The sequence below is a fragment of the Podarcis raffonei genome, chromosome 18 (assembly GCF_027172205.1).
Source record: "Podarcis raffonei isolate rPodRaf1 chromosome 18, rPodRaf1.pri, whole genome shotgun sequence".
NCBI classification, from domain to species: Eukaryota; Metazoa; Chordata; class Lepidosauria; order Squamata; family Lacertidae; genus Podarcis; species Podarcis raffonei.
This window is the reverse complement of record NC_070619.1, coordinates 1,586,461-1,612,410: the sequence shown is the minus strand read 5'-3', so window position 1 is coordinate 1,612,410 and position 25,950 is coordinate 1,586,461. Positions and strand designations below refer to the sequence as shown.

General features: G+C 51.6%; 1 protein-coding gene and 2 long non-coding RNA genes across 4 annotated transcripts; 2 read left to right on the top strand and 1 right to left on the bottom strand.

The window, feature by feature from the left end:
- Positions 1-1,416: 1,416 nt before the first annotated feature.
- Positions 1,417-14,000, bottom strand: LOC128405673 (armadillo repeat-containing protein 6-like). 2 transcript variants are annotated; one of them, XM_053372538.1, is made up of 8 exons: positions 13,579-14,000; positions 11,579-11,705; positions 11,366-11,448; positions 9,875-10,445; positions 8,761-8,906; positions 6,379-6,510; positions 3,877-4,014; positions 1,417-2,502 (listed from the first exon to the last, which is right to left on the bottom strand). In XM_053372538.1, the coding sequence occupies exons 2-8, from the start codon at positions 11,697-11,699 to the stop codon at positions 2,290-2,292; spliced, it is 1,404 nt and encodes a 467-aa protein (XP_053228513.1). In that variant the 5' UTR covers positions 11,700-11,705; positions 13,579-14,000; the 3' UTR covers positions 1,417-2,289. The 2 variants fall into 2 exon arrangements, with proteins under 2 accessions (XP_053228513.1, XP_053228512.1); XM_053372537.1 differs by lacking the exon at positions 13,579-14,000 and adding an exon at positions 13,465-13,541.
- A 32-nt stretch (positions 14,001-14,032) lies between these two features.
- LOC128405679 (uncharacterized) lies at positions 14,033-16,891 on the top strand. Its single transcript, XR_008328338.1, has 3 exons — positions 14,033-14,132; positions 15,806-15,965; positions 16,094-16,891. It is a non-coding gene; the product is annotated as an uncharacterized LOC128405679 (long non-coding RNA).
- Positions 16,892-18,435: 1,544 nt separating this feature from the next.
- LOC128405680 (uncharacterized) lies at positions 18,436-24,654 on the top strand. The gene is made up of 3 exons (XR_008328339.1): positions 18,436-21,062; positions 21,312-22,667; positions 24,582-24,654. It is a non-coding gene; the product is annotated as an uncharacterized LOC128405680 (long non-coding RNA).
- Positions 24,655-25,950: the final 1,296 nt, after the last annotated feature.

The window sequence follows — 25,950 nt, the reverse complement described above, 5'->3', positions numbered from 1 at the left end:
CGTTTGTCCACCTTTGGTCCCCACCTGCACCCAACTCTCACCTGCAGCTCCTAGAAGCTGCCAGCAGGCGACAGCGGCCACAATCCTGGGAGCAGCTTCGATTGGCTGGCTAAATCGGGTGAGGGGAGCCAAGGGGTCTCAAACCCTCTGTGAGTCAGGGGCTTCCCCTGCATGTGAAGCCAGGCTCCTGGGACGGGAGTCTGTCTAGAAGAAAACTCTGCCTTGTGGGACATCTCTGAGAGAGAAAAGGCTCAGGAGCGAGCCCTACGCAAATCCAGAGTGGAGTCCCTAAGGCGGTTGGGGGGCGCCTTGTCCGCCTCCTTCTGGCAACTCCTGCAGCCCAGCTGGTGCCAATCGTCTTGCCCTGATTTCCTTTGGACCCCTCAGTGAGGCCGAGAGGGGGGGTCTTGCTCCCCCAGGGAGGTCAATTGGGTGCTGCCAACACAGCAATTCACCCCTGGAGGCGCACTCCATTGTCTCTTGAGACAGGCGGATGCCACACACACACACACACACACACATCATCTCAGACCACTGGCTGGAGGAACTTTTGATGGGGCTCCGGAGGTTCCCCCTCCCAGCTGTAAGAGGCATTCCCTGCTCTTGGAAGGGCATGCGTCTTCTGATTAGAGACATTTTCCTTCCTCGTGCAGCCAGTAGAGAATGTCTCCTCTTAGGACCAGGGAAGGAAAACCTGCAGAGTCTGGGTGTTGCTGGATTCCGTCTCCCATCACTCCCGCCTGTCTGCAATGCCGGCTGGGCTGAGGGAAGCCGGAGTCCCGTGACATCTAGAGAGCTCCTCCCTGTCTCTGCCAAACAAGCTTCTTCAGAAAGAACGTGCATCTTTTATCCTTCACGCTGCTCCCTGCTTACATCATACCCTCCAACATTTCTCTCATGAAAATAAGAACATCCATCCTAAGGCATGGGTAGGCAAACTAAGGTCCGGGGGGCCGGATCCGGCCCAATCGCCTTCTAAATCTGGCCCGCGATTCAGCGGGAATCAGCGTGTTTTTACATGAGTAGAATGTGCCCTTTTATTTAAAACACATATCTGGATTATTTGTGGGGCATAGGAATTCGTTCATTTTTTCCCTTCCAAAATATAGCCCGGCCCCCCCACAAGGTCTGAGGGACAGTGGACCAGCCCCCTGCTGAAAAAGGTTGCTGACCCCTGTCCTAAGGAAAAGCAGGACATTCTGGGATAATCAGAAACCGGGACGGCTTTGTAAATCTGGCACTGTCCCTGGAAAAAAGGGATACGTGGAGGGTCTGTTCTTGGAAACATGCTTTGAGACCCAAGCCCCAAATGCCAGCAATCTGCTCCAGCTTCTGAGAGATTCTCCCAAGCATCTCTTAGCACTCATAAAGGCTGAAAACTTGACTTTAAAAAAAGAAAGAAAGAAACGGAGGATATGAGAGAGCCAGCTTTTATCCAACTAGAATGAGAATGGTTGAGTTGGAAGAGATTCCCTGGTCCTCTAGTCCAACTTTCTGCAATGCCGGAATCTCAGCTGATGGCAATCCAAGCTCTGCTTCCAAACTTCCAAGGAAGGAGAGTCTGCAACCTCCCAAAGGAGACCATTCCACTGTCGAACGGATCTTGCCAACAACAGAAAGTTACTCCTAATGTTTAGTTGGAATCTCCTTCCTTGTAACTATCATGAGACCAAAGAGGAGAACTGTAGAGAACAATAATGAGACAGGCACATGATTGTTTTAAGCCGGCAGCATGATGACACGAGGAAAAAGAACGGCCAAGGGCCAGAGGATGGCACATCTGGAAGAAGAATGGAGGACAGCAGGGAGCAGTGGTTGCCTAATTGAAGCTGGAGAAGCCTGCCAGGCCCAGCCCTGCCCTGGCGATATGGAGAGCCAGGGTAGGGCCAAAATACAGCTGTAAATGGAACAAGCGGCCGGCCAGCCTTCTCCCCCCCCCCCCGCACCATTGTTGCTGCTTTTTGCTCTTGGCCACTTTTATAGAAAGGAAAGCTTTCTCCGCAGGTGCCCCAAAGTGTTGCAAAGGCGCCACTCCATTTTCTAGGGTCAGCCAGTCAAGTTCATGAAGCGGCAGATATTTAAAATAACAACCAGGACCGCACAGAAGACTTGGCTCAGAAAAGTAAATGGCGGCGCACCGGTGAATTTCCGGGGCCTGTGCAGCTAATGGCACCCAAGGCCAACACCCTCCTTCTCCCTTGGGCTGCGTTTATTCCCGTCTGCAAGTCCATCTTGCTCTCCGCTCATCCCCACCGCTTCCAACCCCCCGTTTCCCGGCGTCTCTGGGTGTCAGCGCGCCAGGCTGCCCTTCTGGCCCGTCCAGAGCTCCCTCAGCTCCACCTGGCAGCCCAGGTCCCTCAAGGCGGCCTTGGCCACGTCCTCGCACGTCCGGTGGGTGGCCCGGGCCTCGGCGATCAAGTCCTCAGCGCCCATTTCCAGAATGAGCTGGGAGAAATCCCGAGTGTGGGAGACGAGGTTGCGGATCAGCATGCAGGCTTGTTTCTGGACGGAGAAAGAGAAAAATGGCAAACGATTCACTTCGTTAGCAGAAGAAAGCGCCCAGCGTCGCCTGGGAACTCTGAGAAGCAACAACAAAAATATCAGTGCCATTTCGATTCAAAATCATTCAAAATGTCGCATCCGAATGAAACCTGCGCCTTGATCTCAAGGACCACTATGCAATTTTTGAATAAAATCAGCACCATTTTGAAAGGTTCTGCTCGCCACCTTGAGTCAAAACTTGTACCCCTACGCAGGCAGAAACTGCTCCTTGATCTCAGAAACCATCATGCAGACGTTGTCTATGGTACCTTAAGAGATGTCCAAATGTAAGGGCGAGGAGAGAAACAGCTCTCCAAAATATAGGGCACCTTAAACAACATTGATACACTTCCTAAGTGGTTTACACTTAATGAAAACGTACATTATTTAAGAAATTATAATGTTCGCAATACCAATAAAATCAACAGTGTGTTAAAAAAGGTATCTAATATTGCACTCTAGGGATTCATTGTGTGGTTTTCCAATATGGTGTTAAGATGTTTGTGTTATTTTCAGTAGGCATTCTCTGAGTAGGACTAATACTACTAATAGTAACAATTTTATTATTTATGCCCGCCTCTCTGGCTGGGTTTCCCCAGTCATTTTGGGTGGCTTCCAACACACATAAAAACACAATAGAACGTTAAACATAAAAAGCTTCCCAGTACAGGGCTGCCTAAGTCAGATAGTTGTTTATCTCCTTGACGTCTGATGGGAGGGTGCCACCACCAAGAAGGCCCTTTGCCTGGTTCCCTGTGCTGAGGCCGTTTAGGGCTTTCAAGGTCAGCAGCAACACTTTGAATTGTGCTCGGAAACGTACTGGGAGCCAATGTAGGTCTTTCAGGACAGGTGTAATATGACCTCGGTGGCCACTTCCCGTCACCAGTCTAGCTGCCACATTCTGGATTAGTTGTAGTTTCCGGGTCACCTTCAAAGGTAGCCCCACATACAGTGCATTGCAGTAGTCCAAGCAGTAGATAACTTGAGCATGTGCCACTCTGATGAAACAGTCTGTGGGCAGGGAGGGTCTCAGGTGGAGCTAATAAACAGCTGCCCTGGATGCAGGATTGACCTGCATGGACACCTGTGAGTCCAAAATGACTCCCAGGCTGCGCACCTGGTCCTTCGGGGGCACGGTTGCCCCATTCAGGACCAGGGAGTCCCCCACACCTGCCTGCCCCGTCCCCCAGAAACAGTAGTTCCAACACCAGATGCAGCCCATTTTATACCCTTGTGGGAAAGCAGGCTTGATACCTTCAGAGGTAATTGTGGTTACGCCAGGGCAGAGGGTGGGTGAAAGAGCGACTCCTGTCTCTCACAGTGCAAAATTGTTACCTGCACGCCAGCTTCCTTGGGGTGCATCTTCATGGCCTGCAGCGCTGCCAAGGCCCCGCCCCCTTCCATGATGACCCGGCAGTTCTCGGGCTTCCGCAGCGCCAGCATGCACAAGGCCGCACAACTCTGCTCACACACCTGAGGGCGGAAACGCAGGCAGCCGTGTTCAACCGACTGACGACACACTTGCATTTTTATTATACAGCAAGCTTGACGCCACTCTTGCATTTTATCGTACAGTAATATTATTTCTGCAAGTTTAAGTTCTTTTCAACTGCTTTTAATATAGTGTAACATTTATTTGTTTATTAAATATGCATCCCGCCCCTTCCAACTCTACAATTCTATGATCCCTTGGAACAGGGCAGAGCGTGCACACACCCTCTTTCTTCTGGAGGGGGCTGATCCAGGGGAGGGGGGCAAAAGATGAGGGAGGGGGTTCAAGAACAGCAAAGGAACTGGGAGCAACCAAGGAGAGCCAATGTGGTGTAGTGGTTAAAGCAGTGGTTTTCAACCAGTATGCCGTGGCACCCTGGGGTGCCTTGAAGGATGATCAGGGGTGCAGCAGGCAGCACTGGCCCCTGTCGCTCTTTCCTTCCCTCCCTCCTCTGATGCCCTCTTGCCCCTCTGCCTCCCAAAGGCTTGCACAGCTGTTTGTTGCAGCAGCCCAGCCATAGGCTTCCCAGGGGAAAGGGGCCTCTGGGAGGCATCTCTCTTTGGGGCAGCGGGGGGCAGCTCAGAGACCAGGGGTGTCAGCAGTGGCTGCCTAGAGGACTCCCAAGAAGAGGGGAGAGGGGAGGAGGCTGAGGGAACACACAACAAGGGAAAGTGCTCAAAAAGGGATGAGGGGCTGCTGGTTCACCAGGAAAGGGGTGAGCCCCACAGGGGTGCCGCAGAAAGAATGTAGTTGGTCAAGGGAGTCGTGGACTCAAAAATGTTGAAAACCTTTGGTTTAGAGGGTCAGTATAGGACCCAGGAGACCTCTCCCAATGAGGCCATGAAGCTCACTGGGTGACTCTTCTTCTTCTTCTTCTTTCGTGATCACTCGTAGTCGAGTAAGATTGTCTTCCATAAACACAGTTTTATATGTGAGTCCATAAGTTACTGTGGAGGCCAATTCTGGTGATCTGTCCAGCAGTCATCAGCACTCGCCATAGCTCTGGTAAGGAGCGGTGCCAGTGGTTTGACCAAGGGTGCCTCCAAGATGTTTTAAATTTATTTTTTTGTCGAGAGTGTGTTGGTAATACCAAGGTTGTGCGCTGCACATATCATCAAGTCAGATTCTGTTCTGTTGCTGTTGCCAATTCCTTCTTTCCCTATAGTCCCAGGCCACAGATCAAAATCTTGCCCAACTCTTGCATTAAAATTACCCAGGAGGATATCCAGCTGAGAGTAAAAATTATATTTAATGTCTTCATCAGCAATCAGTGTTGGTGCATGAGTGCTTAGAATAGTAGCCTGATGGTTTTGGGTGAGTTTTAGTTGAAGGGTTGAAAGTCGCTCATTAATGTCATTAGGGACTTCTGACAAGAGCTTCACAAGATCGTTTTTGATAGCAAAGCCTACTCCGTGTATTCAGCGTTCTTGTTCAGGCAGACCTTTCCAGAAGAAAGTGTAGCCTCCCTTTTCTTGCTTCAGTTTGAGTTCCTTGAAGCGATGCAATATTGAAGTTAAAACATCACCGCTTCAATTGTCTTTTACGACCGCTGAGTGGTGACCTCGGCACAGTAATCCAGTCAGGGAAAAAGGCAGGCAGACTATGTTTAGGGCACCTTTTTTAGCCCCTCCCCCTTTTTGGGGTGAGCAGAGTGGATCCTAAATAGGGCTGCTCAGTCATGGATACAGCTGCCAAACTACTAAACTGCCTCATTCCTTGACTCAGAGCGACTGAATCTGTATCCACCGCCCATGTGCCAGTTCTTGACTAGGGGCTTCCAGATGTCACTGCCCCCGATACCATTTGCCGATCCCCAGGGGACTTTTGGGGTTTGGGTTTGGGAGAGGTTTTTGGAAGACGCCTGTGTGTGAATTTGTTTTATGCGTGTAGATCAGTGCACGCTGACCAACGCACAGTCTTCCCAGTATGGCTCTCTTCCAATGGCATGAGGATCATGATGACCGGTAGATTCTTCCTCCACCTTCACAGGCGTCATCACACACCGCTTGTCATCTTCCGCCTGTTCTGCCGTTGAGGACTTCTGGGATCATGCTTTGTCTAGCTCCTCCCCTTTGACCTTACCGCCTTGGGTGACCCTGCTGGGAGTACGAGACTCCCGACGGCTGCGCTCACAAGGGCTCTAGGAACGTGCAAGCCCACTCCCCATGACAAGGTGATGGGCTGGTTGGGGCCTCTCAGTCTAACCCCCTCACATCGTGGTCGTGAGGGTTACACCTGTAGAGGTGAACGACCTAACGCCGCTTTAAGCTGCTTGGAGGAAGAGGCGGGATAATTGCAACAGACCAGCCAATAAATGGCAGCTTCCTCTACCGACACCCACTCACCAAAGGGCTGCCGAGGTGCCGAGTCATGGCCAGCACGATGAGGTCTGTCCCTCCAGCATTGACGATGGCGTCCTTCACGTCGTCGTTGCCCGCAATCGCCTGGATGGCACTCATCACCTGCTTCACCAGGTCCTACAATCCGCAGCGGAAGGGCAAAGACCCAAGGCGTGAGGACAGGTTTGAAAAGAAAGCCACACGGTCGCAGAGTTGGAAGGGACCCTGGGGTCCTCTAGTCCCACCCGCTGCAATGCAGGAATCCCGGCTCCAGCATCCAGGACAGACGGCCACCCCCCCCAAGTCAGCTAAAGCTTAGATCTGGGGTGGAGAAGCAAATACTAAGATACTGGAAAAACAAATACTATTCTTTTTTTAGGGGAGCGGCTGTAGCTCCAAGGCAGAGCATCTGCTTCCCAAGGGTCTAGATTCAGGTAGGTGGTCTGATGCAGTCGGAATAAAAAATTGTCCAGTAACACCTTAGAGACCAACTCAGGTGGATCTGAAGAAGTGTGCATGCGCACAAAAGCTTCTACCCAGAACAAACTTAGCTGGTCTCTAAGATGCTAATGGGCATTTTTATTATTATTATTATTTCGACTCCTTTCCAAGATGATGATGATGATGATTTCTATACCGCCCTCCATCTGCAATATAAGAACACAATACTATAATAACAAACAAAAACTCCCCCATGCAAAGTTTAAAAGGCCATAGAGTGTTCTTTTCATTACTAATATTACCCAACGCAAGCCCACGGAAATGAAAATGGTCAGGTCTGTGCTGCAGTTAGAACAGCCTCCCTAACGCTTTTGGCTTTTATGTACCGTATTTTTCGCTCTATAACACGCTCCCAACCATAACACGCATGTAGTTTTTAGAGGAGGAAAACAAGAAAAAAAAAAGATTCTAAACGAAACAGTGGATGTATGATTTTTGTGGTTCATGCTGTGGCCACAGACATGTGATCTGACAGTGAGTTTGGGGTAGCCCAATGGAAAAATCCTGAGGATCCATGTGGATCCGTGCTTTGTAACCATGTTTTTGCACCACTGCGGCCCCAGGCAACAGTGGGTGCGTGATTTTTTTGGTGCAAGCTGTAGCCATGGACATGCTATGTGATCTGATGGTGAATTTGGGGTGACCCAGTGCAAAAATCCTGAGGATCCATGTGGATCCGTGTTTTGTAACCACGTGAATAAAGGAACTGTCAGTAATGTATGGTATCTTAAATACAGTGATGAAGGAAGGGGGGGGGGAGGTCACACTTGTCCTAGGCAAAGCAGCCAACTCCTATGGGCCTAGGTGCCTTCACCCCCCCCCATTAAATATTTGAGGGAGTCATCCCCCATCCCCCATTGTGGTATGTGAGTGGGGCTTACCTGGCTGTCCCCCCAATATTTTTTGAAGTTGGAAGAGGGAGGGAGGGAGGGAAGGAAGAGAGAGGGGGAACTCACATTTGTGGAGCTGCCTTGCCTCGAACCGGAGCAAAAAGAGCAGGAGGAGACTCAGGGACATGAGCCTTGTAAGCCGCTTTGTTTGAATTTACCGGTGAGGTGCTGGGGGAGGGACGGAAGGGGATGCCCTCTTTGTCCCTCCTTCCGGCTCATTGTAAAGAAAGCAGAGTAAGAGCCGCTTACATTTGTGTAAGGGAGAGCCATAGAGCAGGCAGACACTGAGAAAGAGAGGCTGTCTCCCGACACTCAGCTGTTGCTCAGCTGTTGCCGGCTTCTCAGGGAGCCAAGCGGAGGAAGAGAGGCTGCCGAACAGCCAGCAAGAGCGGTTCCTCCTGCCTGCATTCGCTCCATAACGCGCACACACATTTCCCTTTACCTTTAGGGGGGGGGGGAAACTGAGTGTTATGGTGCGAAAAGTACAGTATCTGAAAGTCCCTTTGCTTTTAGCTGTTTTTACCCAAAAAGGGGGGGGGGAGTTTTGGAGCATCGGTGAGAAAACTCTCCAAAGTCCCTGATCCTGTGGGATTCATTATTCTGAAATCAACTTTTCCAGGAGGAGTTTGGTCTCAGACTTCCTTTCAAACAAAACACAGATCAACAAAAACTAAAAAATAAAGAGTGAATATGAGTTTAATCCCTGGCATTTCTGGAATGTCCCCTGGAACTCCTGGAGAACGGCTGCCAGCCAGTGTCGGTAATACTGAGCTAGATGGATTGCTGGCGCAGTGCAATATGAAGATGCTGCCTAGATTTTTAGTCCATCAGTCCTTCCTTCAGAATAATGAGGACCGAAATCTTGATCTATTTCGATCCACTGCATATTCACGGATCAGGCCAGCACTGCCTGGAGTGCCCCTGCCAGTCAGAGTAGGCACTACTGGGTTGGACAGACACAATGATCGGACATGGCAGCTACCTACATTCGTAGTACCTGGTGGTCAATGCAGTCGGCCAGCAGCGCCACCATGAAGTTTAAACCGCCCAGGTCCACAATCTCCTGGCAGAACTCATTCCGGACAGAGAGGCGCCCCAGAGTGGCACAGATCTCCCTCAGGACGCTGCAGTCGTCGGGGAAGGCTGAGAGGAGGAGGAGGAGGAGGAGGAGAAAGCGAGATGGTCTATGAATCGTACCTGATTGTGAAAAGTAAAAGTGAGCTTTTGGGCTTCATACATGCAGAAGAAAAGGAATTTTAAAATCGGCAATTACTGATTCATTGTGGGTTTGATGATTTGTGGAGTAACCTCACTTGTAGATAAGAATAAGAATTTATTATTCATACCCCGCCCATCCGGCAGGGTTTCCCCAGCCACTGTGGGCGGCTTCCAACAAAGATTAAAAATACAATAAACAGCAGTCATTAAAAACTTCCCTAAACAGGGCTGCCTTCAGATGTCATCTAAACGTCTGATAGTTGTTTTTTTCCTTGACATCTGATGGGAGGGCGTTCCACAGGGCGGGTACCACTACCAAGAAGGCCCTCTGCCTGGTTCCCTGTAACTTGGCTTCTCGCAGTGAGGGAACCGCCAGAAGATCTCAGCGCTAGATCTCAGTGTCTGGGCAGAACAATGGGGGTGGAGACGCTCCTTCAGGTATGCCGGGTCGAGGCCGTTTAGGGCTTTCAGGGTCAACACCAACACAGCTGCCCCATTCAGGACCAGGGAGTCCCCCACACCTGCCTGCCCCCTGTCTCCCAAGAACAGCACTTCTGCCGTGAAGTCAATCCTCAATATTGCAAATGTTGAAATATCGTACATGCAGGAACCCGGGAAACAAAGCAGCAACAAGAGGAAACCTTGCGTGGAGTGTGGGAAACCTATTTTGGGGGAAATTGCGTGGAATAGGGAAAATCAACAAAAAGGATTTGGCAAAAAAACGACAACACCCCAAACAACTTCTGGGCTGTCTTTGATTGGCGTTGGAAAGACAGAGAGGGAGGTCTTGCCTCCGGTAAGGCTGGAATCGAATTCCCCCCCTCCCTCTGGCCAGATCCAGAAGGGCTCTCCTTGCGTTCCCCTGGGTGGGGAGGAAGGGGCAACGCTTCTACCTTTGGCGGCTTCGATGAGGACCCTCAGTCCGCCGTGCTCCGTCACGATCATCTTGGCGTGCTCGTGGGCGTGGCCAAAGGGCACCCGGATATCGTCGTCGAAGGTCATGAAGCGCAGCCCCGCGCAGGCCTCCCGGACCACATCGGCCCGGTCCCCATGGCGGACAACGGCCCCGACCAGCAAGGAGAGGACGCCGCCTTTCACCAGGTCCTGCCGGTTCTGCTCGTGCTTGAGGGACGCCTGCCGGACGCAGCGGATCGTGGCCAAGGTCAGGTCGCCATCGTCCTGCCGCTCCCGCAAGACCCGCAGAAGCAGCTCCTGCCCGGGGGCATCGAGGAGGTCAGGCTGGCCGTCCAGGAGGGCGGAGAGGGCGCGGAGGGCTTTGAGGAGGGAGCAGCCTTCCTCACAAGCCAGGCGGCAGGCGGCCAGCACGGCAGGATAAGCGCCCTTCTGCCCCGCCAAGTAGCGGACGGCCATCTCCTGCCGGCACTGCTCCGCAAAGCTCACCAGCAGCTCGTCCACCGCGCCCGAGTCGGCATCAGCAACTGCCTTCTGCAAGGAGTCCAGCGTCTGCGGAAGGAAAGGAGCGAGTAGGGATGGGCAATAGCTGGTTTTCAACATCGCGGGAAATCGCCAGCTACGCATTGCGACACACCAGGAGATCACAATGGCTGATCTAAGGACGGGGCTGGTGTTTAACATTGCGATACCATTTTGCACCTGGCTAGGTGAAGATGCCTGGATGCCAGGAAGGCGCCTGGCGTTTCCACCACCTGGAGGTGCCTGCCTGGGGGTCCTTGGGTTTGGGATACCCCATCCTGTAGAACTCCATTTTATCGGCAATCAGAATGAATTCCAGGAACCCAAAAGCCCTATTAAAAAATATGACCTTCGAGCCGTCTGGCCCCCAAATGGCAAGTAGGCATTCCACTCTGCCGACCGTAACCCTGGTTGAAGGAGCCGTTTGACGCCCAGCTTATATATTTCACCTTCTGGTGCTTAGGGCCCTAGGGACCTGCTTAGCACTTATGAGTCAGGCCACTGAGCTCAGTATTACAGAACAAGTGCTGCCCACCCACTGAGCTGTGCTCCTTTCCTAAGAAATAAACCAAGATTCTAGTGCTCATGGTTTTGATTAAAGCCCTGGTTTAAATAGGAATACAGTCATACCTCGTGTTGCGTTCCGCTCTTCTTACGGACTTCCAGCTTACGAATGTGGCAAACCCAGAAGTGTTTACTTCCGGGTTCGCCACCCGTGCATGCACAAAAGAGGCGCTCTAGTTGCGGACTTTTTGGGGCGCAAACGGCACCCCGAAATGGATTAATTCCGCCACTAGAGGTACCACTGTAGAGTGAACATTCCCAGCCCAACTTCAGGATGCCTGGGATTCAGCCTGAGGTCCTTGTGGTGCCACTGGGCCACGGCCCCTTCCCAAAGCGACCCCTGGGGCTTTCCTCCTTTCTTGGGCGGCCCCAGGCACCCTTCTCACCTGCAAAACAGCATGCTGTGGCTCTTGCCCATCCACAGAGGCGGAATTGGGGGCTGTCTTCACTATGTTGCTTAAGTCAACACCTGGAGAAAAGACACGGAGCAGTGGGGGCAATGAGTAGGGGCCCTCAGTAGGGATTCGTAGAATAGAAGAAGGCTGTGCCATCTCAGGTCTACCCAGCCAGTTAAAAACATCTCTTCGCAAAAACCACACCTTGAGACTCAAACTGCTGGACGGCTTCGATCACGGCCTCTTCCGGATCCATGCCAAGGTCGCTGATGTTCTCCTGCACAACATCGTCAAACGTCTCCTGGGTGATCCGCTTGGCCGCCATTTCGACCTGCGGGGCAAGAGTTTGACAGTTGGAAGGTACCCCAAGGGACATCTAGTCCAACCCCCTGAAATGCAGGAATCTCTCCTCAAGCATCCATGACAGACGGACGGCCGCCCAACCTCTGCTTCCAAACCTCCAAGGAAGGAGCGTCCACAAGAGAACGGTTTACATATGGTGGTGTGTGTTCTTTTTTAAAAAGAAAGATACTGTATAGGATCCCCAAAGAAAGGGGAGGAGTGTAGCTGAGGGTTTTAGAGCACCCAATTTGCCTGCAGACAAGCTCAGCTTCAGTCCCCGATGACCACTCCGTGGGCCGTGAGAGATATTGGCTGAAACTCTGGAGAGCCACCGCTGGTCAGCATATACAATACTGAGCTAGACTGACCAATGGTCTCCTGCAGAACAAGGCAGTCACTTATGCCCCTGTCAGTGCTAGAAACTCAGATATATAAGCTAGGTGCCAAATGGGTCCTTAAACCAAGGCTGCAGTCGCTAAAGAGTTTAAAGAGGTCGGAACAGGCCAATAGATGTGTGGACTGTCCCTGGATCAGGGGACTTTTCTTCTTTAAGTTCTCAAAGCTCTTAACCTCGCTCAAGGTTGTCCTCTGAACTAGCCAGAATCAATACTAGACATTCTGTTTATTTTTAAAATAGATTTATATCCCAATTTTTAACCCAAAGAGCTCATTGTGACATACAAACGTCTCCCTGCCCCTTCCCTTTTTATCATCACATCAGCCCTACCAGGTAGGTTAGGCTGAGAGAAAGACTGGCCCAAGGTAATTCCGTGAGCTTCATGGCCAAGTGCAGATTTCAAACCTGGTCTTTCTGGTTCTGGCGACTGTAACCTCGGTTTAAGGTGCCATTTGGTGGTTAGCTTATATGTCTGAGTTTCTACCACTGCTTGGAAGAGTGTCCAACGGAACGCAGGGGGGTCTTTTCTGCTGAGTGATCAGTTTCTGATTGTGCATGAACAAGACATTCTTTCATGCAGAAAGCGGGAAGGATAATCAGCACCACAGATCTGAAAAATAAAATGCTCCCTTTCCAAATACTGCATCCTGCCTGAATATCCCCTATGAATTTCCTTTTCAGAAGCTCTGCAGCCTGAGGTTTTTCAGACGTTTTAAAAAGCTGATCTGTTTTCCCCTTGCTGCTAATAGAAGGTTTTATCGTACTGTATGTGCTCCCATAGCTTTGGAAGGGCATTTTAAAATGTAGCCTGCTAGGCCATGTTGACTTTTGTTCATTGTTTTATGATATTTGGATTATTTTGCATTAATTTTACTTTTAAAGATCTGTTCGTCTCTGGAAGATTTGCAATGACGATTAAATAAATTATTTTTTTAAAGTCAAGGTCAGGGCTCAGCACTGGTGCAGGGGAGTGGGGTGCGTGTGAAATAACATACAGAAGGATTGATCAGAGTGCCTCTTTTTAGTTTATTCTTATTTTATTATAAACGTCAGTCTAGAGTGACTGGCAGCCGGCACCCAGTCTTAGAAACTGGACTGAAAGCTGGGCTCAAAGGTGGTGAGATAACCAGCTGCTTCCCCAAACCCCAGGAGCTGAGATGCCTCCAAGGGCTCAAATATTGTTCTATATTATCATTATTATCGTTCTTTGGTTACGACCCCCGAAGCACAACATGAATATCAGAACGCAGTATGAAGAGCAGTCTCAAGCCCTAAGGACCCCCTCCTCCTCCAGCCCCGAGAGGCAGCTGTGCCTCTGAGCATCCGCAGAGTGCAGGCGAGCCCACCCTACCTCCTGACACCCACCACCAACGGCCTCCGCCCCTGACTGGGTGGGGGACACCGGGGCTCTGAGCATGTGCAGAGCGCACCCCCCCCCCCCCATTCTATTATTGCATCACTTCACCTGGCGTGTCCCTCGGCGCTCGCCGTCCCGTCAAAGACTCCGCATTGGCAGCGAGGGTCGTTACCGCGGCTGGCGCTGCGTAAGTTTGTCTCCACGCGGCTGCCGTCCGCGAAAGGCTGAAGCCGCCACAGGCAGCGCGTGCGCAGAGCGCAACCGGCCCACCCCCTAACGGCTACCTTAACGGCGCTGCGCGTGCGCGTCGAGGCGCTAGTGTACTGCGCAGGCGCCTGCCCATCGCCCCGCCGCTGGCCGTGAGGAAACCCGAACTCCGGGGGGCGTCGAGCTCAGCCCTCCGTCAGGAATGGACCCGTTAGCCTCTAATCCGCCGCAGAGGCCGCTCGTCCCCCTCGACCCAGGCGGGAGGCCTCCTTCCATTTCCTACGCACGTTACTGCGCCTGCGCGGAAAGCGGCCCTGGCCTCCGCGACGCCTTTTGCCGCGAAGAAAGCGCAGGAAGGCTCGGCGCGTGCGCAGAGAAGCCGGGAGAGGAACCTGGGCTTTGTGCGCATGCGCCAGATGGAGAGCGCCCCGATTGAAAGTGCGAGGAAGAGGCAGGTAAGTTGGCGGCGCCCGAAAAGCCGCCTTTGTGCGGCCGGGCGAAGAGTTCCCAGCCCTGGTCTGTTTCTTGCTGTCGCAGGTCTTGCTTTCATAGGTTAGATATTGTTACTTTCTGACATTGATTTTGGAAACCGTCTTTTAGAATTGCCCTGATGGCATTGCTCAAGGGTAAACTGATAAAACCTTGTATTTGTTGGGATACTGCCAGGGAGGCAAAGTCCATCATATCCCCCAAGCTGGCTGCCGGACGATCCATCGCAGTATCAGCAATTAGCGACACGAAGCCTCAGAAATAGATTGCCACATTCTTAGGCTGGTGCACACTCTATCAGCAGAATTCACACAGCGAAAGATGCGCAGCAGGAGAGCATTTTTCCAAGTTTATTCAGTGTTGATCAGAACAAAGAAAAACATGACTGCCTGTTTCGGTATGCTCAGGCAACAAGAAGGAAACGAAAGCAACTGAAAACATAAACATCCTGTGAACAGGAAATACGCAGACTCTGTGACTCACAAAGCCTGCTCCCTTTTAAGGTGGAACGGAAATATCCTAAAAGTATTTTCCATATGGAAAAATTTAATAAAAAGCATTTGAAAAATAAATAAATAAAATAAACTGACAAAACCTTGTAGAGGGGTACCTCTGGATACAAACGGGATCCGTTCCGGAGCCCTGTTCGCATCCAGAAGCCGACGCAACTCGGGTCTGTGCGTCTGCATGTGTCGCAATTTGGCGCTTCGTTTTGAGCATCTGCGCATGCGCAAGCAGCGAAACCCAGAATTGACGCGCTCCGTTACTTCCGGGTCACTGCGGAGGGCAGCCCGAAAATATTCATCCCAAGGTATGTCTGTACTGGGAGGAGGCAGGCAGGGAGGGCTTTTTTATTTTTGAGGGGAGATGATAGAATATACTTGGTGTTGCTATAGACGTGTCTGTAAGTGCCAGTCCCCTGTGGTGTTTTAGGGGAGCGACAGTCTCGGGGGGGAGAGAGAGATGTCGTGCTCCTTCTGGGGTCATGTGTCCACCTTTGGTCCCCACCCTGCACTCCGCTCTCATCTGCGGCTTCTTGGAAGCAGGCGACAGTGGCCACAATCCTGGGACCGGCTTCGACTGGCCGGCTAAAGCAGGTGAGGGAAGCCGATGGGTTTTTTACCATATGGGTAACAAACACCTTTTAAAAACAGAGAAAGTGCTGCTTCCTTCCAAAACGGTGCCTGGAATGAGAGGCCTGCTAGGCCAGGTGTGATCTCCTTGAACACCAGTGGGAATGTGCCCAGTTGGGGGTCCCACACTTTAAAGGAGGGTAGGGACAAACTGGAACGGGTGGGGAACAGTCCGATGAAGAAAGTTTGGAAGGGAGTGGACATGTTTAGCCTGGCCGGGGTAAAAGAGGCCCCATTTGCGGGCAGAAGTCCTCCGCCCACGTGACCCTGCATCTACAAGGTTAACACAAGGCTGCCAGGGTGCCCGGTTGGTGCATCCGTCTCCCTCGCTATTAGCTTCTATGAGAAATTTAAAGGTATCCCTGTTTAAACAAGGTATTTGGGAGTTGAAAGCCCTGTCCCTGGCAATTCTGAAGTTGTTTGGAGAGCCGCTGATTGCTTTTAGGATTTGTTACCTGTTTTTTGAATAATTTTAATTTGGTGGCTTTTATGTTTTGTTATTGAAGTTTCAGTGGATATCGGCGACTCCAAGGATGTGTGCAGGAGGAGCCCAAATGGGAAGAAACCCCTTGACCCCCAGAGAGACGCTGACTCGGACCGTCCCTGAGCTTAGACCATGAAACCTACAAGAGCGACACCTTGGGGGACTCTGGATACCTCAAGGAGGTGTGTGGCGGACAGAGGAGGAGGGAAGACGAAGGACAGCCTTGCAGGGTCAGGCCAGGTTGCAGGGGATTCTGGGAAGTCTCTCCCTCTTCCCAGCACTGATGGTGAATTGTTTTCTTTTCTCACAGGTCAGATCAGCGAAGGAAAGTGGGAAAAAGAATCCCCAGCGGGGGTCATCTGCTCGGAGCCGCACCCCCGTCAAGGAGACTCCTGGTACCCCATCAGAGCCCCACGAGACTTACTTGTGTGGCGGCGGCAAGGACATGCCCCTGGGCGACCATCAGAGCCCTGCACGACCCCCTCACGCCTCACTCAGTTCCCCCGTCTCCGCCTGCCTAGCGGCCTCGGTTCTGCTTGCGCCCCTCTGCTGGTACTGGTGCTTGGTTGCACTGGTGGCGGTGCTTTTTTGAAAACCCGGTGGCTGCTGGTGCTGCGGTAGTGGCAGGGGAAGTAGTGGTGTTTCCTCATCCTCAAATCCACCGCCTCACCCGCATGCTGAGCAGCCTCCTCTCTGATTGTGCCGTGCTGGTGCTGGGTTCCAGTGGTGGCACAGGTGGCTGTGCTTTTTGGAAAACCCGGTGGCTGCTGGTGCTGGGGTAGTGGCAGGGGAAGTAGTGGTGTTTCCTCGTCCTCAAAGTGCCTCTGGGTGCATACAGCTGCTGTGTTGGTGAATCCACCGCCTCAACTGCGTGCAGAGCAGCCTCCTCTCTGCTTGCGCTCTGCTGGTGCTGGTTCTGGGTTCCAGTGGTGGCGCAGGTGGTGACACTTTTTTAAAGGCCTTTTGGACACAGGCGATGAGGGAACGCAGGCCAAGGCACGAGGGGGTCTTGGGACTCCTTTTCCCGCTTTCCATTTCTAGCCTGACAATTCACCTCCAGATTCTGGGAAACTGCCATGATCATTAATCAGTCAATTGATTAATTTAATCTGTATGCCGTCCTTCATCTGAAGCTCTCAGGGAGGCTTGCAGCATAAAAAGACAAAATAAAAAAACAGCATACACATTAAAAACAAAAACGAACTCATAAGCCAACCTCCCAATCCACAAGCATGTTTAAAAGGCCATGCATTGTTTAATTAGCCAAAGGCCTGGTTCTAGAGCAGAAAGGCCACTACCATTGTGCTACGAGCCCTGCTGGGCACCTCTCAGAATCTGAACCCACCCCGCACCCTACCTGCTTCGCATCTCCAGCAGCCTCCAGGCTGTCAGAACAAACATTGCTGGCTCCCGCCTCCTTTCTGGGCTGGGTAGAGAGTGCTGGTCCTGCTCATCTGACCTTCAAAGATGTTTCTTCTTTTTTTTTGCACTTCCATGCCATGATAGGCGAGAGAGGGCTGCTGTGGGGTTGCCGGCCCGCAGGAGAGGTACTCCTCCTTTTTCACCTGGAAACGCATGCAAACAGATAACTTACAAGATAAATACTGAACCAAAAGCAACCTAAGAAAAATAACTTTTTTTTTAATGACTGGATAAACCACTCATTCAATTGTATCACCTCTTGACTGATTGCTTGGAGGAGTTCCAGATAAATATATAGATGATAATATTTATTATTATCATCTATATACTTAAACATATTTCTGGACATCTTTTTGAGGCAATTTTGTGCCCCACCCCTCACCTGCACCCCTGGCGGGGGCCCACCTCACCACCCCCTAGCTAGGGCCCTGCCTGGACCACAGAGAAACCCTCTCCATAAAACTATAGGGATCTCTAAATCAGGCCTTCCTCCTCCACCCCCCAGATCACTGGGAAACACTTCCCCTGCCACACAAGGTCACAACATACCTCCGGATTTTGCTGGGTTTCCCTGCACCGCTGGGCTGCTGCTGGTTCCCCAAACCACGGCCCTGCAAAGGAAGAAGGACATTGTGCTCTCTAGGGGGGCAGAGTAAGCACCCCTGCCAGGCTGCCCATGCCCACGTCACCACAGGCTGCCAGCCTGCTCCTGCCTGGGTGCCTGACCCCTGGCTTGGAAGGAGGGGAGTGAGGGGCTGGGGCGAGACCAGCCTGCAACCCCCCAACCCAGCCCTGTTTCACGCAGGTCAGCGCCATGACCTCCCTGTAAATGTGGGGAATGGATTCCCCATGGAATTAACTTACCACAATCTCCAGTGGTTGATTCACTCCAGCCTCCTTCATAGTTTGACGTCTCAGGAGCCTTTTTTGTCCTAGGAGACAGAAAGGAAAATAAAAAACAGAGGAAGAGGTTACAGGTGGGAAAATGTCCGGGAATCCCAAAGTTTAAATTCAGAGACCTAGACTCAGGATCCAGCCTGGACCTCAACCTTTCCCTGTTCCCTCCATGTGCCCTATTAAAGATTGTAAGCCCCTCAGGGCAGGACCCTTTCGATGAAGGGTCATGTGCAGCGATGGCGCAAAGAAATAATTCGGAAGTAATTTCACCAGGCTCCTGCCCCATGCAAGCTGAAGCCTGCTAGGCGCCTTTCCTGAATACTCCAAAGCCAAGCCCTGGCTCCATGGCTCACCTCTTGCCATGGAATTAATGGAATCCTCTTGCCACCAAGTTGGGAGAGACCCCCTTCTTTCGGCATTGAACGGCCACATGCTCAGAGCGATGGCGGCTGTGTCCAGCTCAGCTTCAGCCCCCCCCCCTCGGGCCCCCTTCTAGAACCCACCGCTCTCCACTGACTCACCTGCCCCCCCCTTCAAACTCCCTTTCCCCATGGAATTAACTTACCACAATCTCCAATGTTTCTTTCAGTGGCACACCAGCCTCCTTCATGGTTTGCCGTCTCAGCAACCTTTTATGTCCTAGGAGACAGAAAGGAAAATAAAAAAGGAAGAGGTTACATGGCTCCATGTAAAGGGAATCCTCCTGCTGCCAAGTTGCACATGCTCAGAGTGATGGCGGCTGTGTCCAGCTCAGCTTCAGCCCCCCCCCTCGGGCCCCCTTCTAGAACCCACCGCTCTCAACCGACTCTCACCTGCCCCCGCCCCCGTTCAAACTCCCTTTCCAAGCCTCCTTCCATCTTCCGTCTCCACCAGAATTCCACTCTCTCTCTTCCCCCTCCCTCCCTGCTTGACATTCCCTTTGGAATTGTAATAGCATCACCTCACAATAATAATATTGCCACTCATCTCCTCTAGGCCTCCTACCTGGAGAATCCATCTTCTCTACAGGTCTCTCACTGTCATCTGACAGGCATCCCCCTTGCAGGGCATTATCAGGCTTGCTTGCAAAGCAGCACTTTGTGACATCAGCTGGCAAACGGGCCAGGCTGCTGGGTTGTCCGGCAGCTGAATGAAGAAAAATAAAACCAGACTTGCGGAGGCAAGGGAGGGCTGCTGTGGGGTCGCCGACCCGCAGGAGAGGTACTCCTCCTTGTTCACCTGGAAACGCATGCAAACAGATAACTTACAAGATAAATACTAAACCAAAAGCAACCTAAGAGATTTTTTTTTAAAATGACTGGATAAAGCACTCATTCAATTGTATCACCACTTGATTGTATTTGTGTTTACCTCCTGCCCTTCCAAGCCACTATAGTTGCCCTACGAGCCCTGCTGGGCACCTCTCAGAATCTGAACTCGCCCCGCACCCTTCCTGCTTCCTCCTCCAGCATCCTTCTTGCTGTTGCAGCACACATTCAGGGCTCCCGCCTCCTCCTAGACTACATTCAGAGATGAAAAAGCAACAGAGCGTAAGATCCTCCTTTTGCTGCAAAATAACTCTCTATGAATACAGATTCAAGTCCCAGAAAGTGCCTGCAAAAACAAATTGCTTTTTCCTTTGGAAATAAAAACAAAACAAAACTACACAATATTTTAAGAAAGGAAGAGGATTCACTCCAGGCTCACAGGCTCCACTGAGAGGCCCTATTTCATGGATGCTTTTGTGGAGATTCCTGCATTGCAGGAGGGTTGGACTAGTTGACCCTTCCAATTCTATGATTCTGTGTAGTTCCCGCTACATATAAAATGGTTTGGTATTTTTACAGGAGAAATCGGATCAGTTGTAGAAGGGTTAGGCCAGAGACCGAGGGCCCAAACTGCAACCCAAAACCCACTTATTTCTCGCAAAGTGCCAAAGTGGCAGTTTAACCTGTATATCAGTTTTTCTGTGTGTTTCACGCTTCTGTATGACTTCTGTTGTGATAAATAATCCTTCATAAAAGTTATTGCCTTACATTCTTCATTAAAATTATCTTGCCATTGATATATAATTTTATGGTATAAGGCAGTGCTTTTTTTCTAAAAAATGTTTAGGGGTACTCTCATTTTGACACAAGAAAATCACCACGGGGGGGGGGGGATACAGTTCAATGCGCCGCCACGACCACCCCAGCCTGCTCCGGCTTGCAGGGAAGTAGGAGTGGGATGGAGTTGCAACCTTTTTGAGCCATGGGCCGGTCCACTGTCCCTAGGCCTTGTGGTGGGCCGGACTATTGGGGGGGGGGGGAATTAATGAATTCCTATGCACACTGCACAATTGTATTTGTAGTTGACTTTGAACAGACTTTTAAGTCTGATTTTTGTAAATAATAGACAAAATGATAAACACTGTAATCACTCAAATGCTTGATATTGCCAGCTCTGCTTCAAAAACATCACGGTTTTCACCTCTCCCCTTTTAAAAACAAAGAGCAAAGCTGGGCTGAATTTCAACTCATCACATGCTTGCAGACACATGGCCCTCCACACAGCCACAAATTGGGAGAGTTGAAAGGGACCCTGGGGTCATCTAGTCCAACCCTAAAATACAGGGTTCATAGCAAGATTTGTACTACCAGAGAGACACACACATACTTATGTACACAGACACAACTGGGGAAGAGACCACAAGCCATGCTCCTATCATGTATCATGTACTAATGAAGAGGAAAATAAAAGTACCCAACTTTATACAGAACCCTTTTAGCAGATCTTGAAGCTAGTTTGAGTGAGAGTTTACTTCCTTAGACTAAAGAGTGCAAGTTCCTAGAGAAATGATCTTTAAAGGAAGATTGAAGTGAACATTTTTCCTAATATAGGGAGAGGATCTCTTATAAAGCATAGTTAAAACAGCCATAGATTTGATTTAAAAGGAATTCAAAAGTGAACAATTTTTCCTAAACTTGCAGAGGAATACAGTGGTGCCTCGCAAGACTCCGTGAGTCTCTTCTTGCGTTTTTTTTGTCTTGCGAAGCACGGCTATTAGCGGCTATTAGCGGCTTTAAGAAAAAGGAAACAAACTCGCAAGAACTCGCAAGACGTTTCGTCTTGCAAAGCAAGCCCATAGGGAAATTCGTTTTGCGGAACGACTCAAAAAACGGAAAACCCTTTAGTCTAGCGATTTTTTCGTCTTGCGAGGCATTCGTCTTGCGGGGCACCACTGTAGTAAGCCTAATCTATGCCCCCCCCCTGCAGTTTCCTTTAAAGGAAGCTTACTCGGGAGTAAATTTACCTAGCACAGAAGTAAGGAGAAGGGAAAAAACCCTGAAAGAGACAGAATGAAACAAGGGGGGGGGCATTTTCTAAGAAAAGAGGCCAGGAAGTCTTATAGAGACTCATATCAGGAGCCTTACAATAACTTCTGTCCAACCAAATCAAAGTTAAAACTGGACTCAGATATTTTTCTTAGAAGGAACACCATACTTTCATAGGCATATGCTTAATGAAATACATACACTGCATTTTAGCTTGAGAGAGCATTGTGCTCAACTAGGCTTTTGCAGCAGAAACATTAGGTTAACTTCGCAGCACATACTGAAATAGACTGGAACACGGATGTAGACTCACAAACTCAAAAGTTGCAGCAAAATCACCCTCCTCACTTAAACTATAGAGGGAAGAGGTGGGGTAATTCTCCTTTCAGAACACAAGTAGCACGTATACAGGATTTTACCACTTGGAAGGAAAACTCTCTTTTAGAGCCTCTCTCAAATAACAAACATTTGCACACTTCATTCTCCATTTTGTCTTGTTTAAGATTGATAAGGCTCAACATGGCTTCCTTAGATTTAGAATTTGGAGCAAGCTTGCATTTTTATTTTAGATGGCACATTTAAGATAAGCAGCTGCTGGATGTTACCTAAGTACAATTTAAACACAGGAAAAACGTTTCTTAAACACAAATTAAAGGGGACTGTCAGAGTCCAGGCGGGAAGTAAGCACCAATTGGGCTTCTTTCATGCCAGGGGCCTGAGGACTATTTTTCTTTTGATTGAGGTGCACCCATTTTAAGAATTTTAATAGCGCCAGCTTTTACTTTTATACTGCAGTCAGGGTTTTATCCCCACTTTTCAGGAAACACAATAAATAACCCACAGTAGACTCAATTTGGACAACTCCAAGAATTAGTACTGTGATACACCGCCGTTCGTCTGGCCTGACTTACTAGGCTGGTACAGCTGTTGGCCTTTCCTGGCTACTAAGCTAACAGTGCGGTCAGCGATCTCAACCCCCCCCATGGTCATTTCTCAGCCAGGGAGCCCACAGCAACCTCCTGCCTCTTACAATCTAACCTGAGAGTTCCCTACTGGACGCTTGCGTAGCGCAGTGCCAGATTGGGACTCAGAAATGACAAAGAAGGAAAGGAATCAGGTGCCCTTGCGTTCTCTGCTCACAGGTCATCTCTAACAAAGATCGCCATGGCAGAGGTGCGGCTGCACCTGGGAGTTATAGTTTCAGTGCAGAAGAAAAAGCACGACCTTTTTCTGGACACCCACCGAGAGACTAGGTCGGCAAACAGAATTACCGTATTTTTCGCACGATAGGACGCACCGGTCCATAGGACGCACCTAGATTTGGGGGGGGAAATAAAGGGGAAAAATTTTATTTCCCCCCCCCGCCAGGCGCGGGGCTGGGGCGGGGGAAGCCTGAGCTTCCCCCTCCCCCAGAACGGGACCCAGAGCCATGCCGAAGCTGCGCGCAGCTTTGGCATCGCTCTGGGAGCTTGCGGGGCTGGGGGAGGAGGAAGCCCTCCGCCAGCCTCCAAACCATGTCGGGAGACAGCGGGATGGCGCGCTGCGCCTCTCCCGCTGTCTCCCGAGTTTGCGGGGCTGGCGACGGGGAGGAGCCGGCTTCTCCCCGTCGCCAGCCTTCTAGCCAAGTCGGGGGACAGCGGGAAGGGCGCGCTGCGCCTCTCCCGCTGTCTCCCGAGTTTGCAGGGCTGGCGATGGGGAGGAGCAGGCTTCTCCCCCCGCCAGCCTTCTAGCCAAGTCGGGGGACAGGGGGATGGCGCGCTGCGCCTCTCCCGCTGTCTCCCGAGTTTGCGGGGCTGGCGACGGGGAGGAGCCGGCTTCTCCCCGTCGCCAGCCTTCTAGCCAAGTCGGGGGACAGCGGGAAGGGCGCGCTGCGCCTCTCCCGCTGTCTCCCGAGTTTGCGGGGCTGGCGACGGGGAGGAGCCGGCTTCTCCCCGTCGCCAGCCTTCTAGCCAAGTTGGGGGACAGCGGGAAGGGCGCGCTGCGCCTCTCCCGCTGTCTCCCGAGTTTGCGGGGCTGGCGACGGGGAGGAGCCGGCTTCTCCCCGTCGCCAGCCTTCTAGCCAAGTCGGGGGACAGCGGGAAGGGCGCGCTGCGCCTCTCCCGCTGTCTCCCGAGTTTGCAGGGCTGGCGATGGGGAGGAGCAGGCTTCTCCCCCCGCCAGCCTTCTAGCCAAGTCGGGGGACAGCGGGATGGCGCACTGCGCCTCTCCCGCTGTCCCCCGAGTTTGCAGGGCTGGCGATGGGGAGGAGCCGGCTTCTCCCCGTCGCCAGCCTTCTAGCCAAGTTGGGGGACAGCGGGAAGGGCGCGCTGCGCCTCTCCCGCTGTCTCCCGAGTTTGCGGGGCTGGCGACGGGGAGGTGCCGGCTTCTCCCCCCCCCCCCGCCAGCCTTCTAGCCAAGTCGGGGGACAGCAGGAAGTGCGCGCTGCGCCTCTCCCGCTGTCCCCCGAGTTTGCGGGGCTGGCGACGGGGAGGAGCCGGCTTCTCCCCGTCGCCAGCCTTCTAGCCAAGTCGGGGGACAGCGGGAAGGGCGCGCTGCGCCTCTCCCGCTGTCCCCCGAGTTTGCAGGGCTGGCGATGGGGAGGAGCAGGCTTCTCCCCCCGCCAGCCTTCTAGCCAAGTCGGGGGACAGCGGGATGGCGCACTGCGCCTCTCCCGCTGTCTCCCGAGTTTGCGGGGCTGGCAACGGGGAGGAGCCGGCTTCTCCCCGTCGCCAGCCTTCTAGCCAAGTTGGGGGACAGCGGGAAGGGCGCGCTGCGCCTCTCCCGCTGTCTCCCGAGTTTGCGGGGCTGGCGACGGGGAGGTGCCGGCTTCTCCCCCCCCCCCGCCAGCCTTCTAGCCAAGTCGGGGGACAGCAGGAAGTGCGCGCTGCGCCTCTCCCGCTGTCCCCCGAGTTTGCGGGGCTGGCGACGGGGAGGAGCAGGCTTCTCCCCCCCCCCCCGCCAGCCTTCTAGCCAAGTCGGGGGACAGCGGGATGGCGGCGTTCCGCCTCCCCGCTGTCCCCCGAGCTTGTGGGGCTGGCGGTGGGGCTCTCCTGAAGCCTGGAGAGCGAGAGGGGTCGGTGCGCACCGACCCCTCTCGCTCTCCAGGCTTCAGTGAAAGCCTGCATTCGCACCATAGGACGCACACACATTTCCCCTTCATTTTTGGAGGGGGAAAAGTGCGTCCTATAGTGCGAAAAATACGGTAAGTGAAAGAAGTGACTGTAGAAGGGAAATGAAAGAAGTCACACACAACCTTTGCCTGGGCATACTCCGAAGGGCTCGAGAGGACAGAAAGGAGGAGAAGGCAATTTTTAAGGGTTAGATGAGGAAAAAAGTAGAAAGTTTAGATTTGAAGGGAAAAGGAAGAGTTAAAGAATTTTGGTTGCTGTGGTTTAGAGAACCCAACCCACTACCCGTGTTTCCTACTTATACTCACTTCCGCATGCGCTGTTCCTGGTGATCCCGGGATCTCTTGACTGGTTGTTTAAGGCCGGCCTGATCAAGCGTTGCTTCCTCTGGTTAACCCCGCTGGACCTCCAGTTATTTCCAGAGCCTGGGATCGATGGAGGACTGGTTATTCCTCCTGGCAAACTGCCTGGTGCGCGCTGGGCCACCAGTCCTTCCTCGCTTCCAGAATCCGGGTAACCAAAAGTCCCTTCGTGCGTGGTCGCCATCTGTTGTAATTAAAAATATGCCCTTTTCCCTTATGGGGTATCCAAGAGCCCATATAGAGTCCTTACATAGGTTCCCTATTGGTAGGAGAAAATAACAGAGGCCAACCAGAGAATATTGAGAAGCAAAGCAGCTAGTAAGCTTGATCTTTCTCGATCTGTTGCAACAGGGTGCTCCCCTCACATGCAGGAAAGGAGGAGGACCCAGAAAAATAGTGTGCATACCCTTATAAAGACTTTTGAAATTCCACCCTGTAGATGAAGACCACCCCCAGAAACATCATACATACATCACAGGAAAAGATAGGTAGCCGTGTTGGTCTGCCATAGTCAAAACAAAAATTTTTTTTTCCTTCCAGTAGCACCTTAAAGACCAACTAAGTTAGTTCTTGGTATGAGCTTTCGTGTGCATGCACACTTCCTCAGATACACTGAAACAGAAGTTGCCAGATCCTTCTATATAGTGAGAAGGTGGGGAGGGGTATTACTCAGAAGGGTGGTGGGAATGGGTGATTGGCAGATAGCTGTGATGAGCCTGTTGACGACTCTTAACGACTGCAATAGGTCTTACGGGAAAAAGCAAGGGGTGAGAAGGTGAAAAATGGCTTTGTCATGTATAATGAGATAAGAATCCAATGTCTTTGTTCAGACCAGGTCTCTCCATGGTTTTAAGTTTGGTAATGAGTTGCAATTCAGCAGCTTCTCTTTCCAGTCTATTTCTGAAATTCCTTTGTAGTAAAACAGCTACTTTGAGATCTTGTATAGAATGTCCTGGGAGACTGAAGTGTTCTCCTACTGGTTTCTCTGTCTTGTGATTCTTGATGTCCGATTTATGTCCATTTATTCTTTGGCGTAAGGTTTGGCCTGTTTGTCCAATATAGAGAGCTGAAGGACACTGTTGGCAT

What these genes read in the sequence shown, in the direction of transcription:
- LOC128405673 (XM_053372537.1), bottom strand. Translation starts at nt 13,530, where the DNA reads ATGCTCAGAGCCCCGGTGTCCCCCACCCAGTCAGGGGCGGAGGCCGTT. An exon ending in CCAGCAGTTTGAGTCTCAAG is followed by an intron (nt 11,449 to 11,578) that starts GTGTGGTTTTTG and finishes TCTTTTCTCCAG; the next exon opens with GTGTTGACTTAAGCAACATA. An exon ending in CCGACTGCATTGACCACCAG is followed by an intron (nt 6,511 to 8,760) that starts GTACTACGAATG and finishes TGCGGATTGTAG; the next exon opens with GACCTGGTGAAGCAGGTGAT.